Source organism: Hordeum vulgare, chromosome 2H (assembly GCF_904849725.1).
Source record: "Hordeum vulgare subsp. vulgare chromosome 2H, MorexV3_pseudomolecules_assembly, whole genome shotgun sequence".
In the NCBI taxonomy this organism is placed as follows: Eukaryota; Viridiplantae; Streptophyta; class Magnoliopsida; order Poales; family Poaceae; genus Hordeum; species Hordeum vulgare.
The window spans coordinates 175,128,047-175,148,644 of record NC_058519.1 but is presented as its reverse complement, the minus strand read 5'-3'; the positions used below and the strand labels follow the sequence as shown (position 1 = coordinate 175,148,644).

General features: G+C 45.6%; 1 protein-coding gene across 3 annotated transcripts; it reads left to right on the top strand.

Moving 5' to 3' along the window:
- The first annotated feature begins 9,337 nt into the window (after window positions 1–9,337).
- Window positions 9,338–20,301, top strand: LOC123425728 (DNA repair protein RAD51 homolog 3). 3 transcript variants are annotated; one of them, XM_045109437.1, is made up of 8 exons: window positions 9,338–9,557; window positions 11,482–11,604; window positions 16,498–16,531; window positions 16,604–16,674; window positions 16,754–16,980; window positions 17,178–17,309; window positions 18,518–18,584; window positions 19,734–20,301. In XM_045109437.1, the coding sequence occupies exons 1-8, from the start codon at window positions 9,470–9,472 to the stop codon at window positions 19,910–19,912; spliced, it is 921 nt and encodes a 306-aa protein (XP_044965372.1). In that variant the 5' UTR covers window positions 9,338–9,469; the 3' UTR covers window positions 19,913–20,301. The 3 variants fall into 3 exon arrangements, with proteins under 3 accessions (XP_044965372.1, XP_044965374.1, XP_044965373.1); XM_045109439.1 differs by having other exon boundaries at window positions 19,674–19,748; XM_045109438.1 differs by lacking the exon at window positions 9,338–9,557 and adding an exon at window positions 11,267–11,374.
- The last annotated feature ends 297 nt before the right edge of the window (window positions 20,302–20,598 follow it).

Sequence of the window (20,598 nt, the reverse complement as noted above, 5' to 3'; positions counted from 1 at the left end):
AACACGACATATTTCATACAAAACAGATGACATTCATACAAACACGCTGGATTTTCATGACATCCCAATCATTTAGAAAAAAAGCATTATGTCCTTAAATCTATCTTACGACGGCGTCCGACGTCCAGGTCCTTGTCATCCTCAATCCGCTGTCTCCATGAGCACCGGTGATAAGACAGATGAAGTAAAGTTGCGGTCTCCGGCAAGGTAAAGTAGAACACGGTAGATAGACTGGTCCACATGGGACACAAGGCCATGCCGCCTTCCATGCCCTAGTCATTCTCGAAGGAGTCTGCGCCTTAAACATCGCAGGTGGACATGAGGTCCATTATCACGCCCAAGATGCGACCCTATCCTCAATTTGGCACGAAGGCCTCGTCAGGGATAGAAGTGCATCTCGTCGTGTCGCAAGAATGGATATCGTTACAAGTACATGTACTGAAAAGAAGAGATATATTCGGAATTGGCTTACACTCACCACAAGCTACATCAGAGTCACATCAGTACATTACATAATCATCAAGAGTAAGAGCAGGGTCCGACTACGGACGAAAACAAACGAGAAAAATAAGAACGGCGTCCATCCTTGCTATCCCAGGCTGCCGGCCTGGAACCCATCCTAGATCGATGAAGAAGTAGAAGAAGAAGAAGCAACTCCAAATGAACAACCAACACGCTCGCGTCAAGTAACCTTTACCTGTACCTGCAACTGGTGTTGTAGTAATCTGTGAGCCACACGGGACTCAGCAATCTCATTTCCAAAGGTATCAAGACTAGCAAAGCTTAATAGGTGAGGCATGGTTAAGTGGTGAGGTTGCAGCAGCGGATAAGCATATATTTATGGTGGCTAACTTACGAGTACAAGAAATAAGAGGGGGAAGAACTATGCATAACGGACGTGAACTACTGATGATCAAATGAATGATCCTGAACACCTACCTACGCCAGGCATAACCCCACCATGTCCTCGATCGGAGAAGGAACTCACGAAAGAGACAGTCACGGTTACGCACACAGTTGGCATATTTTAATTAAGTTAGCTTCAAGTTATCTAGAACCAGTGTTAAACAAAGCTTCCACGTTGCCACATAACCGCGGGCACGACTTTCCGAAAAGACTTAACCCTGCAGGGGTGCTCCAACTAGTCCATCACAAATTACCACAAGCCGCATAGAAATCCTCAATCACGAAGCTAGCGATCTCGTCGGATTCCCTAGTGGAAACCTCAACTCTGAGATTACCCAAAGCATCACCGGAATCCCGATGCACAAGATATTCCGTCAAAGGTAAAACTAATCCAGCAAGGCCGCCCAACGTGTCGACGAACCCGATAGGAGTCGCGTACCTCGTTCTCAGGACACGGCGGATGGAAAAGCCTACAGGTACCAAACCTCGAGTTGCCCCGTGGTGGCCCCACAGTCTGTCAATTTTGGACCAACACTCATGAGGAGCAATGGCCCGGGGGTTGATTAAATTATCCTCAGGTTAATTACTCCCTATGCAGTTATTTAGTTATTAGGCAAATGTAGTACCAAAGTTGGGCCCTGCCTGACCAGCTTTAATCTAAAACGAATTATCAAGGGGGTCCCCATAACAACCCTGATCGTGTTAGGAGCGCTCATTTATGGAACATAACACCGGTAGCCGAAACTAAGGGGGCAAAGGTGGAACAAAACACCAGGCTAGAAAGGCCGAGCCTTCCACCTTTTACCAAGTATATAGGTGCATTAAATTAAATAGCATTTAATATGGTGATATAACAAGGAACCCATGCTTTCACATGGAAGCAACTTCACCTGCAACTAGTAACGCTAACACAGGGTTAAGCAAGCAGTAACATAGCCAATTAGTGGTTTGCTAGGTTGAACGGGTTGAAGGTTTCATGGCATTGTTGAGAGGCTGATATTTAACATGTGGTAGGCAACGAGACATAAACAATAGAAGCGGTAAAACTAGCATGGCAATGATAGTAATGGTATCTAGGGAAATGATCATCTTGCCTGAGATCCCGCTTGGAAGAAGAATGCCTCTGTGAAGCAGACGAACCGACATAGTCGACCGGGTCCTCACAATCCGACACGCTTGTGGAACTCTATCGAGACGAAGCAAACCGGAAACACAAATCAACACACGATATTCACTACACGATGCACAACACAAATGATGCATGAGCATCTGAATACATGCAAGTCACGGCATAACAATTCACGATAAACAAACACTACACATTAAGTGAAGTTCAATATGCAATGAGTTGCATATTGACGAAACTCCATGTTAATTATTTAGTTCTATCCCAATTAGATACACGGCAATAATAAATGTGGTTAAACATGGCAAGAGGTGAAGCGTAATTAACCTACCTATCTAGGCATTTTAAATGAGGTCGGAAACAACTTATAGCATCTCCGAGATGACCCCACGAGTTAATTTACAATTCTGTCCAGATCTGAACTAACACATTTAATTGGTTGTTAAACAGCAAAAAAAATAGGTTCACGTAATTCTACGCGTCATTTAAGAAATCTACACATAAAGAACATCTCCTACGGAGCTACGGATCAAAAGATACGGACACCGCAAGATATGATGGCATGAATGCAAAATGTGTGCAATGACGGTCACGAGCACTTCAAAACATACAAACAGCACGAAAAAAAGAAACTACATGAGATTCTAAGCAAGTTTCATGTAGGACACGATCAAATCAGAGCTACGGATCAAAAGATACGAGCAAAACAAGAAATCACTACAAACTGCCAAAATCAGCCACATAGCATATTCTACGCCCCACAACTACGGGCTACACAACTCCGATAAAATCAAGCAAGGCATGACACGAAAGAGGGTAAGAAGCACTACTACAAACAACTAACAACAACTAGCATGGCATCATGGATCACTAGGGAAAAAAGACACAAAAAGGCATCTCACACACCATTTCAGACTTAGTGAAAATAACACCTCATGAAAGTGCAGTTTTCAATCTAAAGCAATATTGACAGCAGCAAAATCATAAGCTACAGGACTCCAAAAGGCATGAAAATTCACAGCATGCTATAGAAACACAAGGGTTACAACTAACTCCATTGGACCAACCTCAAAAGAGCTACAGATCTAAAGATACAAGCAAGAAAAGATAGCAACAAAATATAACAGATTCCAGACTTAGAAATATTTCAGCTCCTCAAAATCAGCACTATTTCTAGCAACTTGAGAGCAAGCAAACCACACCTAAGCATGCATTTCTATTGCAACCAAAAATACCAGGGGCTAGTCTAAACACCCAAGAACAACTCCCTAGTTGACAACTCCTTCAAACGAAGCACGGAATAAATCCTACGAATTAAACAAAGGGCATCACGGCAAAATATCGCGCGAACTAATTTACTCAAAAGCTAAAACTAATTGCACAGAAAAATACCATGGATTTTTCTACCCCCGGAAACATATATAAAAATGTGGGGTTGCACAACAAAATAAAGCCACACATAAATGCGGGAAAATAACCTATATACGGGAAAATAAACTAGTGGCAATTCCCTACACGCAAAAATACAAATGACCGCTCTAAAATGCATGGAAAAATGGTTCCTAAAACATGGGCATTTCTAATACGCCATTCGAGCAATTCGAACACGCACGGAAAATTAAATACGCGACTAAACCTATTGGGACAGCACGCCAAACGATGCATTCGGCACTTCAAACTGCCTCAAATAATTATGCAAGTTAGAAATTCGAAATCTACGCGGAAAAATACAGAAGATCCATATACAACTCGCCTCGATCCGACTTACGGATAAGAATCTACGAACGCTTTTAATATTTAACAATTTTCTGGAATTAAAACAATTCCGAAAATCCTAATTAATCTAACCGGGCCAAATTGGTGGGCGCAACACACTAAGAAACGCACGCGGCGCGGGATAGGGGCGGGACTCACCTGGGGCCATGGGCCAGGTCGGTGGAGAAGGCGACTCGGCCTTGCCTTGGGGGCAAAGGCGCGACCAGGGACCTGGGCCGGCTCGGCGCTGGGCCGCTGCGGCAGCTCGTGGCGCTGGCTTGGGACCTGGGCCGGTCGGGGCGTAGCAGGCCCACGTGGCCAGGGCGACGCTAAGCCGCACGGGCGGCGTTCGTCTGCTACCGCATGAGGAGCTCGTGACAGCAATGGCGGCGGCCATGCAGCAAGGCGGGACGACGGCTTGGGACGCGGGGAGGCGGAGAGACCCCAGACCGGATCCGGCCGGCTACGGGCAGCGGAGCATGCGAGGGGCACCGGATCCATGACGGCTGTGGCATGCAGGCTTCGTCCGGCGGCATGGAAGGCGGCAACACCGGATCTGGCGGTGGCTGGTTCGAGGAGGTCGGCCGGTGGGCTTCGACGAGCACGGGGCGGCCACAACCGGCGGCGGGCGGTGAGAGCACCGGCAGGGCTGGCGGCGCAGACGGGGGAAGCCTCGGCAGGAGCTTGGGCAGCCATGAGGAGAGGGCGCGGCGGCTTCCCAGGCAGAGAGAGAGGCGGCGGCGCGATGGGCTCGGCAGGCCCGGCGGCTGGTGGGTGGTGGGAGGAGAGAGAGAGTGGGGGCTAGGGTTAGGTGTGCACGGATTTCGAGGGAGAGAGAGAGGGGGCTGTCTAAAAATATGCTGGAGGGGTATTTATAGAGAAAAGAGGGGCTCGGTTAACCGGAATCGCGTTCCGGATCCAACCGCGGGGTCGGATTTGAACGTTTCCGCACGCGGAATGGGTACGCGGCCGTGTAGAGGGGATATCCAGAGACGAGAGGGAGAATGGGCGGCGCGGCAACGATTTTTAAATCACCGACAGACGTCCGACGGTAGACCGAATACGGTGCCGCTACGGTGGACCATTCGAGTACCAGACGGACTCCGATCGCGACGAAATTCGACAGGCGGCCTAGCTATATTAAAATAAGACCGCACATCAAATCTCAACCCGATCAGAGAAAGTTTTACGCACACTTTTAAAACAGGGTTTTGACGATGCCGCGGGCGCGTGCGAGTGCGGTCGGGCTCAGAACGAACAACGACGAGAACCGGCAACTAACAATGGATGCAAGTTTTTGAAAACGGGTGACAACGGGATGCCGAAGCAATGCTGATGATGCGCATGATGCGATGATGATGCGACAAAAGAAAATACACACACGACGAAAACGGAAAGAAACGAGGAATCTTCTGAAACGTCGGTCTCGGGCTGTCACATCCATGATGGAAATGGTGGCGCCGATTTTGTCGTCATCCCATCGGCCCGCCTGATAGTTCATAGGCGCGACGTGGGAGGCACTACTGGCGTTGTTATCATCTGCGTTCGCCTTCATCTATGCCTCCGCGATAGCCGCTTCGTGGTGAGCGGCGGCTTGAGCGCGGAGGGCCTAGTAGATTGCGCGCTGCTCCACAACGAAGTTGGGGTTCATCGCGTGCATGGCTGCCATGGCCTCCTTGCTCGGACGCTCGCCATTGATTTGGCTTTCTGCCAGCCGGTGCTACTCCAGGAGAAACAAGTTGTGCCGTCGTTCCTCCCGCACCTGCTGGAATGCCTACATAGGCACATGCGCATGCTACTCCTCCCCCATGGCGGCGTTGAAGTGCGTGTGTGCATGCTCCATGGTGAAGCTGGCATGCACAAGCATGCTCCGGTGCAGTGTCGTTGGAGCCCAACTCCATCGGGCGGTCGCCCTCGTCTCAAAGACCTCGGGCGAGCTGGCCGGCATGTTGGCCTCGATCCTCCTGCCACGTCGTCTTTGTGAGGCGGACGCAATGACGGCCACCTCATGCTTAATCTCCGTCGATAGGCTCTCCCACACAACATTGCTCCACGTAGTCATAGAGGATATGGTATGGCGCAAGGGAGGAGTATGTGGAGCGAGCGGCTTATGTTGTGGTGGAGCTAGTCGGGTGTGGCCGGGGGTTAAATAACGGATTCCGGTGAGGCCAAGCGTTCGGGTGTGTCAATGCGCAACGTCAAAGTGGGTTTCTCGGCCGGCGAGCATGCTTAATGGTGGAATGAACGAGGCATTTAACGAGTGTGGTAGATATATGTCACATCATGTCGAGTAACGCTTCTCCGGCATTGAACAAACACGCACACCGTGGACGCATCGCGGCCTGCGCCCTCTGCCGGCACGTTGTTTCAATGTCGACGATAATGTGAGGCCACGTCTGCTCTGGGCCGGCTTTAATGTGGAGCCTCCATTCTATAGCTGCATGAATGCATGAAGCTAGCATCGAGTGGGAAGCGCGCAGACGAGGGAGAAGGGTTTTGGGTGAGCTAGGGTGGTCAGAAGCGGGTGTGGGTGCGTCCGGATGCCCACCGTCCGCACCGCGTGCAGATTGATAAAAGTCCATGTTGAATAAATTTCGCGGTTCGGACCACGTGAACCAAACGCTTGCATCTACAACCGGACGTCTCAAATTACCCGTCATACGCTCGCAGACGCATCGGGTCAGTGATCAGACATGAGAGAGATGGAAAAAGTAACCCAACCGGACCCCTCATATCATCCTTACCCGGGTTGTTCGTGAACCCTCATATCCATCTTAAATATGAGGAGGATATGAGGACTCACGAACGCACCAGGTCAACCCGTCACGTATGACGCGACTCCACCCCGGACCATCTTTTTATTTTCTTTATTCATTCTTTTCTTTCTCTCTCTTCCTCCCACCAATCACGTGCAAGTGATAGGACATATGAGGAAGAAAATGAGTAGTCTAGCTCCACGGACGAATAAATAGAGGACACACTCGATCACTGACCGGACCCGTTCGCGGGCTTTTAGGGAGTCATATCTCCAATGTTCGGGTGTAGATGCTCTCATGGAGTATTCAAGGGATTATCTCGGCCCTTGCCGGAATCCCCGAAACCCCCTGAGGCCTTGTTTAGTGGGCTAGTTTCCAACGATCTCGTCCCTGCTTATCCCGCAAACCCCTCCCCTTGCTATCCTATACAGTACCCTCACCTCGTGTATTCTGTTCCCATGCACCAAGCAAGTATTGTTGGGGAAGGGATTGATGGGGATTTGGATTTGGAGGTGTTGAAGGGATTGGGTGGATTTGGAGGATTTGAAGGGATTGATGGGGTTGAAGGAATATGTGTCAAACTTATTCCAATTTTCATGGAATAAGTTTAAAAAACGGACCGGACCCGCGGTTGGACCAAAAAAATCGAAACTGATGGCCTGAGCGGTTTTTAAAGCTAATAAGACCGTTCTGCAATCAGACCGAAGAAAACCGGTCGAACCGGCTGGTTTTCTGAAAACCCCGATGAAAAGACCGGGCTAGTGAATCGAAAAAATCTAGGAAAATGTTTTAATGGAAATTGCCAAATAACCAACTCGGATGTGCTACTTTGTTGTCCATTACTTGATAATAATTTTATTTAAGCATTGTTTCACACTATATTAGCACATATATTACTAGAAACTCTATTCATCACCGAGGGTGCATAATAGTTTATTCTTCACCCAAGATAATCTTACAATCAATTTACAAATAAGTTATATTTGAAATACAAATAGTTACATTTATATTGAATCACTACCTAAAATTTGAAAAAATAAAAACAAAAATATAGGTCACAAGACTAGAAAGAATTGAATTTGTTGTATTTTTGCACTTTTTTTGTATGTTCGTAATTTTACGTGACATAAAATATAATTATGTGGATTATATTTTTTTACAGTCTCTTTTTCTGTTTACAATAAGACAAAATTTATGAAACGTAAATTTACGGTGCATTGATGTTAAAATAGAGGGGATGAAGAATAACTATTCCTCATCCAGGTTGACGAATAGGGCGACCCCATATATTACTCAGCATATATTATTCTATTGCTTAAAAAACCATAATCGAACCGATGAATCGGTGGTCCGATCGGTAAAAACCTAAACCAACATCTTTTTCGGTTCGATTTTCGGTTTAGTTTTTTAAACTATGGGTTCACTGGATCCCTTCCCATCCCCAATCCCTTTGAGCCTCGAAAATATCTAGTGCCAAACAAGGGGGAGAATTGATTTTAACCCCCGTGTTTCGCTCGCCTTGGATCTTACCCCCCTATTTTGCTTGCCTTCATCTGAACCTCCCTGTACCACATAATTGTTGTTGATTGCCCCCTCGTCATTGTTATTTGTTCAGTTAGCTAGTAATGAAAAAAACTGGTCTTATAATATTCCTATTTGACTAATTTGCCCTCCTAAAGTTTGCTCAAGAGTACAGCCGTTCGTTGGACAAATTCATTGTTCTGACCCACGAGACGTAAAGAATTCACAGAATGAACTCGGTCTGAAAAGATTTCATGATCTGACCCTTTTTAGAAACGTCGTAAACCCTGGCGTTGCAGTTGTACTATGAAACACCGTGCAATTGTGGCGTTTCCAGCCTTCACTGGAACGCCGATGTAATGTGGCGTTTACTACCACCTTAGAAACGCCAAGGTGGATGGCGTTGATGCCTCCCCTCAAAACGCCAAGGGTGATGACGTTTCTTAGGGACAGAACCTGCTAGCTTACGGTGCTGGCGATCTGTCCCTAAGAAACGCCATCATCCTTGGCGTTTTGAGGAGAGGCAGCAACGTCAGCCACCTTGGCGTTTTGAGGAGAGGCAACAACGTCAGCCACCTTGGCGTTTCTAAGGTGGCAGTAAACATCACATTACACCGACGTTCCAATGAAGGCTGGAACAGTACACCTGCAATGCCACGACTTACGGCGTTTCTAAAAAGGGTCAAATCGTGAAATTTTTCAGACCGAGCTCATTCTGTGAATTCTTTTCATAGTTAGGGTCGGAGTAGTGAATTTGTCCCTGTTCGTTCCCCTTTCCTTCTCGCTCGACCAACAACTAGAGTCGCTGCGCCTCGGCCCACCGTCCGCGCCCCCGCTGCTGTGCCGAGCCCCACCCTGCCCCATCAGCCGCCCTCCATTGCTGCCCCAAGGTACTCCCCTTCCGTTTTCCATGGATTCGTGGTTTCTCTTGTATGGTTGTCTAAATCCTAGAAACCCTAGGTGAAGAGGGAGATTGGTATGGGGATTTAAGTGTGAGGGGTTCGATCTGCAAAGGGGTGTGAATCATTGTTAGACTATATATTTGTAGTGTGTTTTTTATGTAAGACCATGTATGACAGCAGAAGTATACTGTTTTTGTGTGTGTGAAACATAGCACAGCTGAAGTACTTCATGTCATTGTTTATTTTGAGAAAATATGTTGTGGCTGCGACATCCGAACGAGGCTGTGCCTTCTAAACTGAAGGGTACTTCTGTCTATCCTTATTTCTATTTGATGGTCATATACTAACAAGTTTGTTAAACATGTCAAAGGGGGACATCAGCAAGAGCTAGACTGAACTGGGGGGTTCAGAGAAAGGCAAGCAAAGAAGAGGGCATAAGATCCAAGGCGAACGAACAGGGGGTTAAAATCAATTCTCCCCAAACAAGGGGGTCTCCACTCTCCATGAACCACACCGACGAGGAGGCCTACGCCGCGCTCCGCGGATGCGACATGGCTCCCAACAAGACCGCGCAGAAGCTCCTCCTCCAAGGTATCCCCGCCCGTGCTTATTCCGTTCGATTCTGCACGCAGCTGGCAGGAGCCGTTTGTGCGCTCGGTTTTAGCAGCGGGAGATGGGGAGGTTCTCTTGTCCCGTGAGGAAATGATGCGGGATGCCCCTGATTTGATGTGTGCGGTGTGCCTGGTTGATTCGGGTTCTAGTGGTTCTATGGTTTTGTGTTGTTATTCTTTCTCCATGTTTTATGTGTAGGGATTGCTATGCCTTTGCGCAAGTGTCTGTGAATCACGTTGTAAGGTTTGTGTCTTCTGTTGGATTCGTCTAGTTTTTTTCGCTGTAGGGTTCCTGCTGACGCTGGCAACATTTGTAGGGAAAAGCTGGCTTTTAGTTGATGTGTAGCTGATCTTTAGTGGAAGTATGGTATCCTGCTCTGAAGGATAATAATACCAGTATGTTTGTTGGTGCTTCCTGGATCTGAGACGATAACAACACTGGTCATGGTTCGGTGCTGTCTTTGAATTGAGGAGTCAAAATTGTCGTTTGCTTCTATTCTTCTTTTCTATGGAACATGGGGCAGTGGTTTCTGTAGTTATGTGCTGTCATCCTTTTGTGCATTTCTTATGCTGTTTGCAGCCTTGGCGCGGCTCCTTTAAAGTAGTTTCTGGCTTGTTTTAATTTGTTGCGAAGCAAGTTAGAAAATGAGAAGCTCAAGCATAGAAGGCAATTCAAGTAAGCATAGGAGACAAGGTGTCTTGCAACATTGACTTAGAAGGCATTAACTTTTGTCTTGGTACCTGCAATTCAAGTAAAGATTCAAAAGTATGTATTAACTGTGCAATTACTAATTTCCATTTTGACACATATTCTTTACACTTATTCCATGGAAATTGGAATCACAGCTCATCTCCATCTTGGGCTGAATTGAAATTTTCGCTTGAATTCTCCAGATCATTTACGGAGTTGAGTTTTGACACCCAAACGGAGCCCTAAAGAAAATTTCACTCTGACTTGTTTATATTAGTTATAAAGAGACCCTTTGTATCTGGATGGACATACACATAATAGTTTGTTTTCTGTCTATTCACATAATCTGTACTTCCATCCTGAAAATTTATCTCCTCCACAATGACTTTTGCTCTCCACCATTCCAAAAGCTGCACCCATGCCGTAGCTTCACTGTTGACACTTCACGCGTCAAACCCCTCTACCTCTCAAGCGTGTTGCTACCATTGCTCGCCTTGTTCTACGATACCTCATCATGAGGTCACAGGCACCTGCTGTCTGCACTCTCCACCCGTAGTCTTGGATATTGGTTGAGTTACGAGCTTCCAGTCACCCAGTGATTACTTAAACCCACAATTTTTTGGTGTGCCTATGCACAGACGCACACCATCTGCATCCTCTCCTGTTGTACTTGTACAGATATGAACAATGATACCTAGGAGGCTGTCGATATTCTCAAGTTCATTGAGGGTGCCAACAAATTCAAGGGAGTGGAGGAGCCTAGCGCTGTTCTAAGAGAAACATACTCCTTGTACGATGTCGTTTCTTGGCTATTGCTTGTGAACGTGTTATGATTCCGTTCGTCCTGTTTTGTTATGCTTGGCCAATTCATCTTCCCTTTTGGACTCGGGTAAGGTAATTTGTGAAGCTATGGCAATTGAGATATTTTATGTAATCGGTATTCATGATCGTCGCAGTCATTTAGATGTTCTTATTGATTTATCTGAGGTCAATATAGTTCATCTAACTGATCTGTCTTAACTGGCTAACAATGTGAATTTATTTTCTACCGATGTCTGAACTGTGATATGTCCTGCTGCCAGCGTGTCTCACCATTCAATAACTTTGTGAGCCATTGTACCTGTTGCTCTTGATTTTCTTCACGTTTTATATATCCTTGGTATAACAACGGGTTGTAATAGTACTGCTTCTCACTCATCCAAATACGTCACAGGAGCCCAAAATGCATGGGATATGCTGTCTGAGGAGCAATCACAGAAACACATCACTACTGGTTCTGGTAGCCTGAATGACATACTTGGTGGAGGGATTCATTGTAAAGAAGTTACTGAGATAGGTGCGCTTTTTTAACATCTTTCTTGCTGAAGAAATGCATCGGAGCTCTTGGTTAACCATAAAATCAACTGGGCAACTTTTAGTCCATTTATCCTTTAGCTCTGTTTCTATAGCTTGTTTCTTGGTCTCCTGTCTTCTAGGAATAGTGATGTCAACTTATTATGCTGTTGTGATTAATTGTATGAAGTTAGTGAGTCTTTGTTCTACTCTTTTTATTGTTGGTTTTGAACCCTCAAAAACCCTTCCACGTACGCAACTAGCTAGCTAGCAAGCTAGCTAGCAGGTGGATGGATATTCCTGGGACGTGCCTAGCCTTGCTGGCTCGGCTTGCACTATCGCCAACAGGATCGATACGATCTCAACGGAATAACTCAGCGGAACTCAGGTAAAGCTAGCGAACATTGACGGGATAAACTGATCGGGAGACTTTGCTTTGATCTTTCTTGATCTTGGTCTGATGTTACAAGCACCACCCCTAGGGTGCCTTTTATACACATCCACAAGGGACTATGAAATATACTAGGACTAGGTATCCTAATACTACTAGGACTTGGTTTGACTTTCTTTCCTAATCCTATGTGTACAGGGCAACGTGATTAACTCACATTCACCCCGTAATCACGATGTCCTTACTTCCGATCTGGGTCGCAAACACGATTGCTGCTTCTCATAACTGTTATCATCGGCATGGCCTTTGCGGTCCCTTGCAACATTTTATGGACCGTCTTTACTGTCGTCGGCTTGTTCGTAGCTCGATGACAACACTCCTTTTTGGTCGTGTCTTCAATCTTCACCTCTTCTTCGGTGCTTTGTAGACTGTCCTTCAAACCATCAAGGGCACATTTTTTGAACCCGAGCGTGACCATACTTTGGTCTAACTTTAAATTCCAAGCTATTGGCGCTTGCTTCAGTCCGTAAAGTGCCTTCTTGAGCTTGTAAACTTTCGCTTGTTCGTCTTTCTTCTCATAGCCGAGGGCTTGTTCCACGTACACTTCCTTTGTGAGATCACCGTTGAGGAAAGCAGTTTTAACATCCATATGATGAACCTTCCAATCCTCTTGTGCTGCCAAAGCTAGGAGCACTCTCACTGTCTCGAGTCGAGCAACCGGTGCAAACACCTCATCATAGTCAACTCCTTGACGTTGTACGTAGCCCTTTACAACGAGTCTTGCCTTGTACTTCTTAATGGCACCCTCCGTGTCCTTCTTTAACTTGTAAACCCACTTCAAATCAATCGCCTTTTGGTTTGGAGGTCGGGTTACCAAAGTCCACGTGCCATTGCTCTCAATCGCCTTCATCTCCTCATCCATGGCGTGCGTCCAACTAGGACTTTTGCTCGCCTCTATGAAGTTCGCCGGCTCCTCAACTCCGAACAGACATAGTCCGGAGTACTCGAGCGTAACTGGCTTTGTGTACTTGTAGACTTTCTTGAGGGTCTTGTAGCGACGAGGCCCTAAGGAGTCCGTTGTGGCTTGCGAAGGAGGCGACACAAATTGTGTCGGTGTTGATGCACTTGAGGAAGACGGCTGAGACCCGGGCGTGTCATCAACATCCGCGTCGTCGGCGTAGTCGTCGTGACCGTGACCATCATCTTGATTGTCGTCGTCACTATGCGCCTCGTTGTCGATGTTGTCGTCGAGATCTCCGCCTGTGCCGTGCGCGGCGTTGTCGCTATCTCCTTGCGACCTATGCGCGTTGTCGTCGGTGTTGGCACCATGATGATCACTATCATTGTGGTCACCTTGGTTTGGCGTCTTGCCAACCACCCGAACATCCTCCCCTGCATCATCATCAGTTGGAAATTCAACCGTGAATATGTCACCGTTTGGAGCATCGTCGGCTGTGGCGCTCCAATTCCACGCTTGGTTTTCTTCAAACACGACGTCGCGTGAAATCCGTAGACGCTTGGTTTGTGGATCGTAGAAGCGGTATGCCTTGGTGCCGGAACTCCTCTTGTATTCGATGAACACCATCTTGGTGCTACGATCGACAAGCTTTGAGAGGTGCGGCTCCGTCGTCTTCACATGTGCCACGCAACCGAACGTCCGTAGATGAGACACATTCGGCTTACGTCCGTAAATTGCTTCATACAGAGTCTTGCCGATCACCGCCTTCGTTGGAGCCCGGTTGAGAACATAGACCGTCGTCGAGACAGCTTCTCCCCAAAAAGTCACCAACAGGTTCTTGCTCTTGAGTAAACTCCTTGCCATGTCAACGACGGTTCAATTGCGCCTTTCAACGACCCCGTTCTGCTGCGGCGTGTAAGGTGCCGTGAGGAACCTTTTTATGCCAATCTTCTCGCAGTAATCGTTGAACTCGTTCGACGTCGCAGTAATCGTTGAACTCGTTCGACGTAAACTCTCCGCCGCGATCTGTCCGTAGAGCGCGAACCTTAAGCTTGTGTTCCATCTCCGTTGCAGCCTTCAGCTTCTTGAACGCTTCAAACACCTCATCTTTAGATCGTAGTAGAACGACCCACATATATCTCGAGTAGTCGTCTACCACAAGGAAGAAATACTTCTTTCCTGCGTGAGTTGCCGGGGTGATAGGGCCACATAGATCACCATGGAGCAGCTCGAGTGCATCTTTTGCACGATAGGTAGACTGAGCAGGGAACGGCCTGCGGTGCTGTTTTCCAACCAAACACCCGTCACATACTCGATCAACATGGTCGACAAATGGCATCCCGGATACCATCTCCATCTTTGACATCTTCTTCAAGGCGTAGAAGTTAACGTATCCAAATCTAGCATGCCATAACCATGAATCATCATCACTCTTGGCGAGCCAACAGTCCGGTTGAGATTGATCAAGGTTGAGGATATAGAGCCTGTTCCGTGTGCGAGTAACACGAGCTAGCACGTTTCGGAGGTTGTCGAACATCGTCATCACTCCGTTCTCGATATCCACCTTGCATCCATTCTCGTCAAGCTTCCAAATAAAGATGATGTTGTTGCGAAGCCGTGGGATGTAGTACACTCCGGTGAGTATGCGATGTTCGCCTGTGAGACCCTCGAAGAGGACAGATCCTTGCCCACAAATCTCCACATTTGAACCATCACCAAACTTTACCGAGCCTTCAACATCATATTCCAGCTCGAGAAATTTCTTCTTGCATCCCGTCATGTGGTTACTGGCACCCGTGTCGAGATACCACAACACGTTGTGATCCCCAGATAACTTAGGTGTCACATTCTTCTCATGAAGTAGCACCTTCCGGCTTGGTTTCACAACCACCGTTTCAGCGAGATCACAAACTTCGGCCATCAGAAGACCTGGACCTTCGTCTTCCTGCTTTGCCAAATTTGCCTTGATCTCCCGCTTGTCAGGCTCCGGACAATCCTTTTTGCAAAGTGACCCATATCGTTGTAGTTATAGCACTTGACCTCGGACATATCCAGGTTCCGTTGCTTCCGCCCTTTAGATCGGCCTGCCTTACCACGACCTTGTGGCTTGCCTTTTCCTTTGCCTTCTCCGATTTGTCCGCCGCGCGTTCCGTTGCTTGAGCCTTTGTTGCCATCACTCCTTCCTTTGCTACTTGGGGACTCCCAATCTGCGCGCGAGTACATGAGTTGGTCACTACCTCCCCCGTTGCCTTTCCGACAGCTACGAGCATTCTCTTCCCACGTCCATAGGCGTCCGATCGCCTTCGTTCGCCTTCGTTATGGTCATGTCGTCGATGTAGTAAAGCTGCTCAAGTGTGCCGATGTTGTACGTGAATTTATCAGTCACCGAACTGAAAAATTTCTCCACAATCTCGGTCTCCTTGAGCTTTGCACCAAGCGCGCGGATCTCTCCCACCAGAGTAGTAAGACGCATGGCATAGTCGTTCGCCGATTCAGTTTCCTCCATCTGCAACTTGTGAAATTGGCGCTTCAGCACTTGTGCCCGAGCCTTGGTGACGCGATCTTCTCCGATCCTCATCTCCTTGAGTGCGTTCCACGCCTCTCTTGCCGTCTCGAACTCCGCCAATGTCATCAGCACGGAATCCGGCACGGACTGGGCTATGGCGGCCATGGCACCTTCGTCGGACTCGTCATCGACATCGTCGTCCGTGATTGCCTGCCACACTCGGAGGGTTCGGAGAATAATCTTCATCTTCACCGCCCACACGCCATAGTTGGCGTTGGTGAGCATCGGGTACTGGATGGGGATGTTGCGATGCGCCTGGACGTTGGCGCCGCTCGTTCCTCCACCACTCGTTGCTGACTTGCCGCCCTTCTTCACCTTGTCGCCGTTCTTGTTCGCCTTGGGACCTCCGTTGCCGGACTTGACCGACTAAGCGTCGCTGTCCGTCATCGTAGATCGTAGATCGTCAAGGCTCTAGATACCAATTGTTGGCCCAGACCCGACTCGTACGTCGGACGTCGCTCACGACGAGTATTTTTCGTAGGAACACGTACGTTCGAATAAGTCGTGACTTAATCTGAAGCTAGCAATATGTATCTACGTAACCAACTAAGCAGGCAGGTGGATGCTTAGCCGGCACTAGCTAGCTATGCAGTAGCAATCTCGGCGGAAACTCACGCGAGAACAGCACAAGAATACGAGCGATTTGGATGGCTATAGGCGCGTGTCGCACCTATGATTCAATTGCTTTGCTCAATCTTGATCTTGGTCTGATGTTACAAGCGCCACCCCTAGGGTGCCTTTTATACACATCCACAAGGGACTATGAAAATAGACTAGGACTAGGTATCCTAATACTGCTAGGACTCGGTTTGACTTTCTTTCCTAATCCTATGTGTAAAGGGCAACGTGATTAACTCACATTTATCCCTTGTGCATGAACATCTCGTTAGGGCTTCCATTTTTTTTTGAGTTCTTTATGTAAATGGTATGTCTGTTGATGTATCTCTGGTGTCTAGACTAATTAGCTACTTGATTTATTCAGGTGGTGTTCCAGGAGTAGGTAAAACTCAACTGGGGTATGTTGCACCTACTATTGAATCAATGCAATTTCAGAAGAAAATTACCATACTAAGTATCAACTTTTGTAGGATTCAGCTAGCAATCAACGTCCAAATTCCTGTGGACTATGGTGGCCTTGGCGGCAAAGCAGTTTATATTGGTATAGTGGTTTCACAAAAAGCATTTGTTTCATGTGTCTATTGAGAAACTTTCAACAATATTTCCATTCATTTTAACAGATACAGAGGGCAGTTTCATGGTTGAACGTGTCTATCAAATTGCTGAAGGGTGTATCAGTGACATAATGGAGTATTTTCCGTGTCACCATGACAAGGCTTCATCTGGCCAAGAAAATTTGCAGCCTGAGAGTTTCCTGGCGGGCATCTACTATTTCCGAATATGCAGCTACACTGAACAGATTGCGGTGATAAACTATCTGGAGAAATTCCTTGGAGAACATAAAGATGTAATATTCTTGAACAACCGAGTCTTCAGGTTTAATCACCTGAATTATGTTCAATATTTTGTCCTTCTCAATTTTGCCTCAAGATGGGTTTTCTGGCAGTTGTATGTTTACACATTATTTTCCACCCTTCCCTTAACAGAATCTACCAAAATTGATTGTGTTACCAAATAACCATGATTTTTCTTTATGCTTTACAGGTGAGAATAGTTATTATTGATAGTGTCACTTTCCACTTTCGACAAGATTTTGAAGACCTGGCTCTGAGGACTAGAGTGCTCAGTGGATTATCATTGAAGTTGATGAAGCTTTCAAAGGCATATAACTTGGCGGTAAGTTCCACAAACCGTCTTCACATTGATGCAGAAACTGTTATCGGGGGTGGATTAGTTTTGTAGGCAGATGGTTGTGATATTGTTTGAACTTTTCAACTTTTGCAAGAATTATCATGTCATTATGCCATCTGTCCCCCAGGGTTATTTTTGTAAGGGTGCCCCCCATGGTCTTCTGTTAGGCATAAGTATTGGTAATTTCAAGCTATTGTTCCTGTTGTGAAATTGTATACTTGTATTCTAGGTGTCGAATATAATACTATAGTGCACATCCACATTTGTTTTTACTATTAAAATTCAGACTATGGATAAACTATGAAAAATTATGCTAGTTGAGTTGAGAAAACCATATAGCAGTTCGTCAGTTCCTATAAATTAACCGGAGTAGGATCTATTCTTATACTGAGAAAGTACCAGTAAATGGATCTTTTCTATGCACATAAATGTTAGCATTTAGAAGGAACACATACATTTTGGGGTGAATTTCTGTTGCTGCCCCTTTTTGTATGACCTGCTTTAGTGCAGTCTATAGCTATTTCTTGCATGCCTCAGCAACAGCACATCGATTTCTCATTACTTACCTTTGTTATCTGATCTGTTTGTACTACTGTTTTATCCTGTTCCATTCTTTTCTTCATTACACTAATAACAAGTGAAAATTCCATATATACTACTGAAAATTTGGTCAGTTCCAGACATTCACTCAAAAGAATCCCGGCTCCAAGTGTACCACTCAAAATTTGAGCCAGTTCCAAATACGCCACCATCGGTAGTTGGCTGTGAAGTGTCTGCTGAGAAGACGATGTTGCCCTTTGTTTCTACTTCCTCATATGCCACTCTGACAGATGTGGTAGTAGATGTGCATGTAGGCATGTTTTTGTATATATGACAGAAAACACGTCATCTTTTAGTAGTAGAGAGGGTTCGGGAAAGAAGCAGGTACATGAAAAAAATCATTTAGGTACATTCCTTAATGTGGGAAAATCTGATGGTCAACACCCAGTGTACTGACAGTAGTTATTTGGAACTGTCACAAAATTTTAGTGGTTATTTGGAATTAGGTTTTTTTTAGTGGCATATGCGAAACTGACCAAATTTTCAGTGGTATATATGGAATTTTCTCTAGAAATAACTCAGTGATGACTTCTAAGGTAAGAACTACCCTACTCAATGAGGCTAACGAACTTATGTCATATTTATTTGAGCAGGTTGTCTTGTTGAACCAAGTAACTACTAAATTTACAGAAGGATCATTTCAGTTGACTCTTGCTCTAGGTTATTTCCTATCTGTGGAACTATGACCCCTAATTTTGCCTTTCAATCATTGACATATGCCTATGATCTTAGTTGTTTTCTAAATAAAACTTCGAAATCAACAAGGCTATTTCCTATCGTGACGTTTCTTTTGTCAACATTACATTTGTTGTTGTACTCGTGGTTTGGAGTATACATTCTGAACAAGGCATTCAAATTAATGCAAGAGTTAAATGCCTCCGGTTATGTTTATGATGTTTAGATTGTCCATATAAACGTTATATTTGTACTATTGTCTTCAAATTACACCCACAATGTTTAGGTTCAAGAAATTAACATTAGAATATAATTGGCTGACGAAATTGTGTTTGAAGACAATTTCAATGTCCAAAACTTCAACATGTTGTGCTGAAGGTAGTATTATTAATTTACATGACATTCTTTTCCTTAAACGAAATGATGTAAAAATTATAACACACAATTGTATGAGATGCGCAATGATTGCTTATAAAGGAAAACGTCACTAGCTTATACTCCCTCCGTCCCAAAATTCTTGTCTTAGATTTGTTTAGATATGAATGTATCTAGTCAAGTTTTAGTATTTAAATACATCCATTTCTAGACAAAGCTAAGACAAGAATTTTGGGACGGAGGGAGTATCTGACATCTGTATAGGTCTCTGCTCTGTTTACCTTTGTAGTGACATTTTCTAGAGTGATTGATTCTGCTGCTTATTTGGGTTTCTCTTTAAACAAGAACTGCAAGTAGCTTGTAGTTTCTGGCCATTTCTCAAATAAATAAATATTATATATTATAGTTTATGCGCGGATGAGTTGCGAAAAGATGTCAATGTTCTAATGGTCGATGGCTTCCTGGTTATGATAGTAACTGCAAGTCAACAGAATTTCCGAAGGGGTTGGGTGTTACTAGTTTGCATAATTTATTTTCCAATTAGAATCGCTGGCAGTGAAGCCATGATAATATACGAGTGTTTGGGACATCCCTATAGTTCTGCAAAAGCTTAATGTTACATCTTCTCTGAATAATTTGCAAATCTGTTGACGATCAACTCATTCTAGGAAATGAACATAATGCAATGCTGTTATGCAGGTGACAGCTGGTCCCATTCGTGATTCTAGGAAATGAACATAATGCAATGCTGTTATGCAGGTGACAGCTGGTCCCATTCGTGCACAAATCGACTGATTTTGTACTGGAAAGGGAACGAGCGGTGCGCATACCTGGACAAGTCCCCTTCACTTCCGGTGGCTTCAACACCGTATGCAGTGACAAGCAAAGGGGTGAGAGACGCTGGCAGTTCAAGCTGCAAGCGAGTTAGGGTAATGTAGCAGCATTGAAATGCATGGTCTGGCATCCAAAGAATTGCGCCTTCCGCTTAGATATTATGTATCATGTGCAAGTAGCTACTGGGAAAGTGAAGCTCAACTCATTTGGTTTATCCAGTGATTCAAGATGCACCCAGATGCACTCCTGTTGCTTCATCTGCTCCGACATGTAAAATGTCATATGACGGAGAGCATATCTGCAGTTCTGCCGTGAACATGATCGGGAATGGGTAGTAGTAGCATCAAGGGGTCGGTAGTAATACCGTTGTGCTAGATGTATTAAGATTACAACAGCAACAAGTGCAACAACAAACAAGTTGGGGTAGACTAAAACTCATAAGAACTCAAAATCAATTCATGGTTCTGATATGTAGATAGCCAACTTTCCTGCACCTCTTTCCATGGCTAGCCTTTTGGTGATATTCTTTATGTCTAGCCCGATCTCTCTTACATGTGTTAGCATGTTTTAACTGTTTGCTATGCACTGGAGCTTCTGATCTCTGCTATATATACCTAAATTATATCAGGTGATGTTGTATAAACTTCTCTTTAATCAGTGGTATCATAACTCTATCATGTGTATCGTCATTTTAGACTCGATCTTTTTCGTGGGGCCACACATCTATGTCAACATGTGCATTTCCACTACACCCAGTTATTGAACATATTCGTTTAGTTGAGGTGGCCTC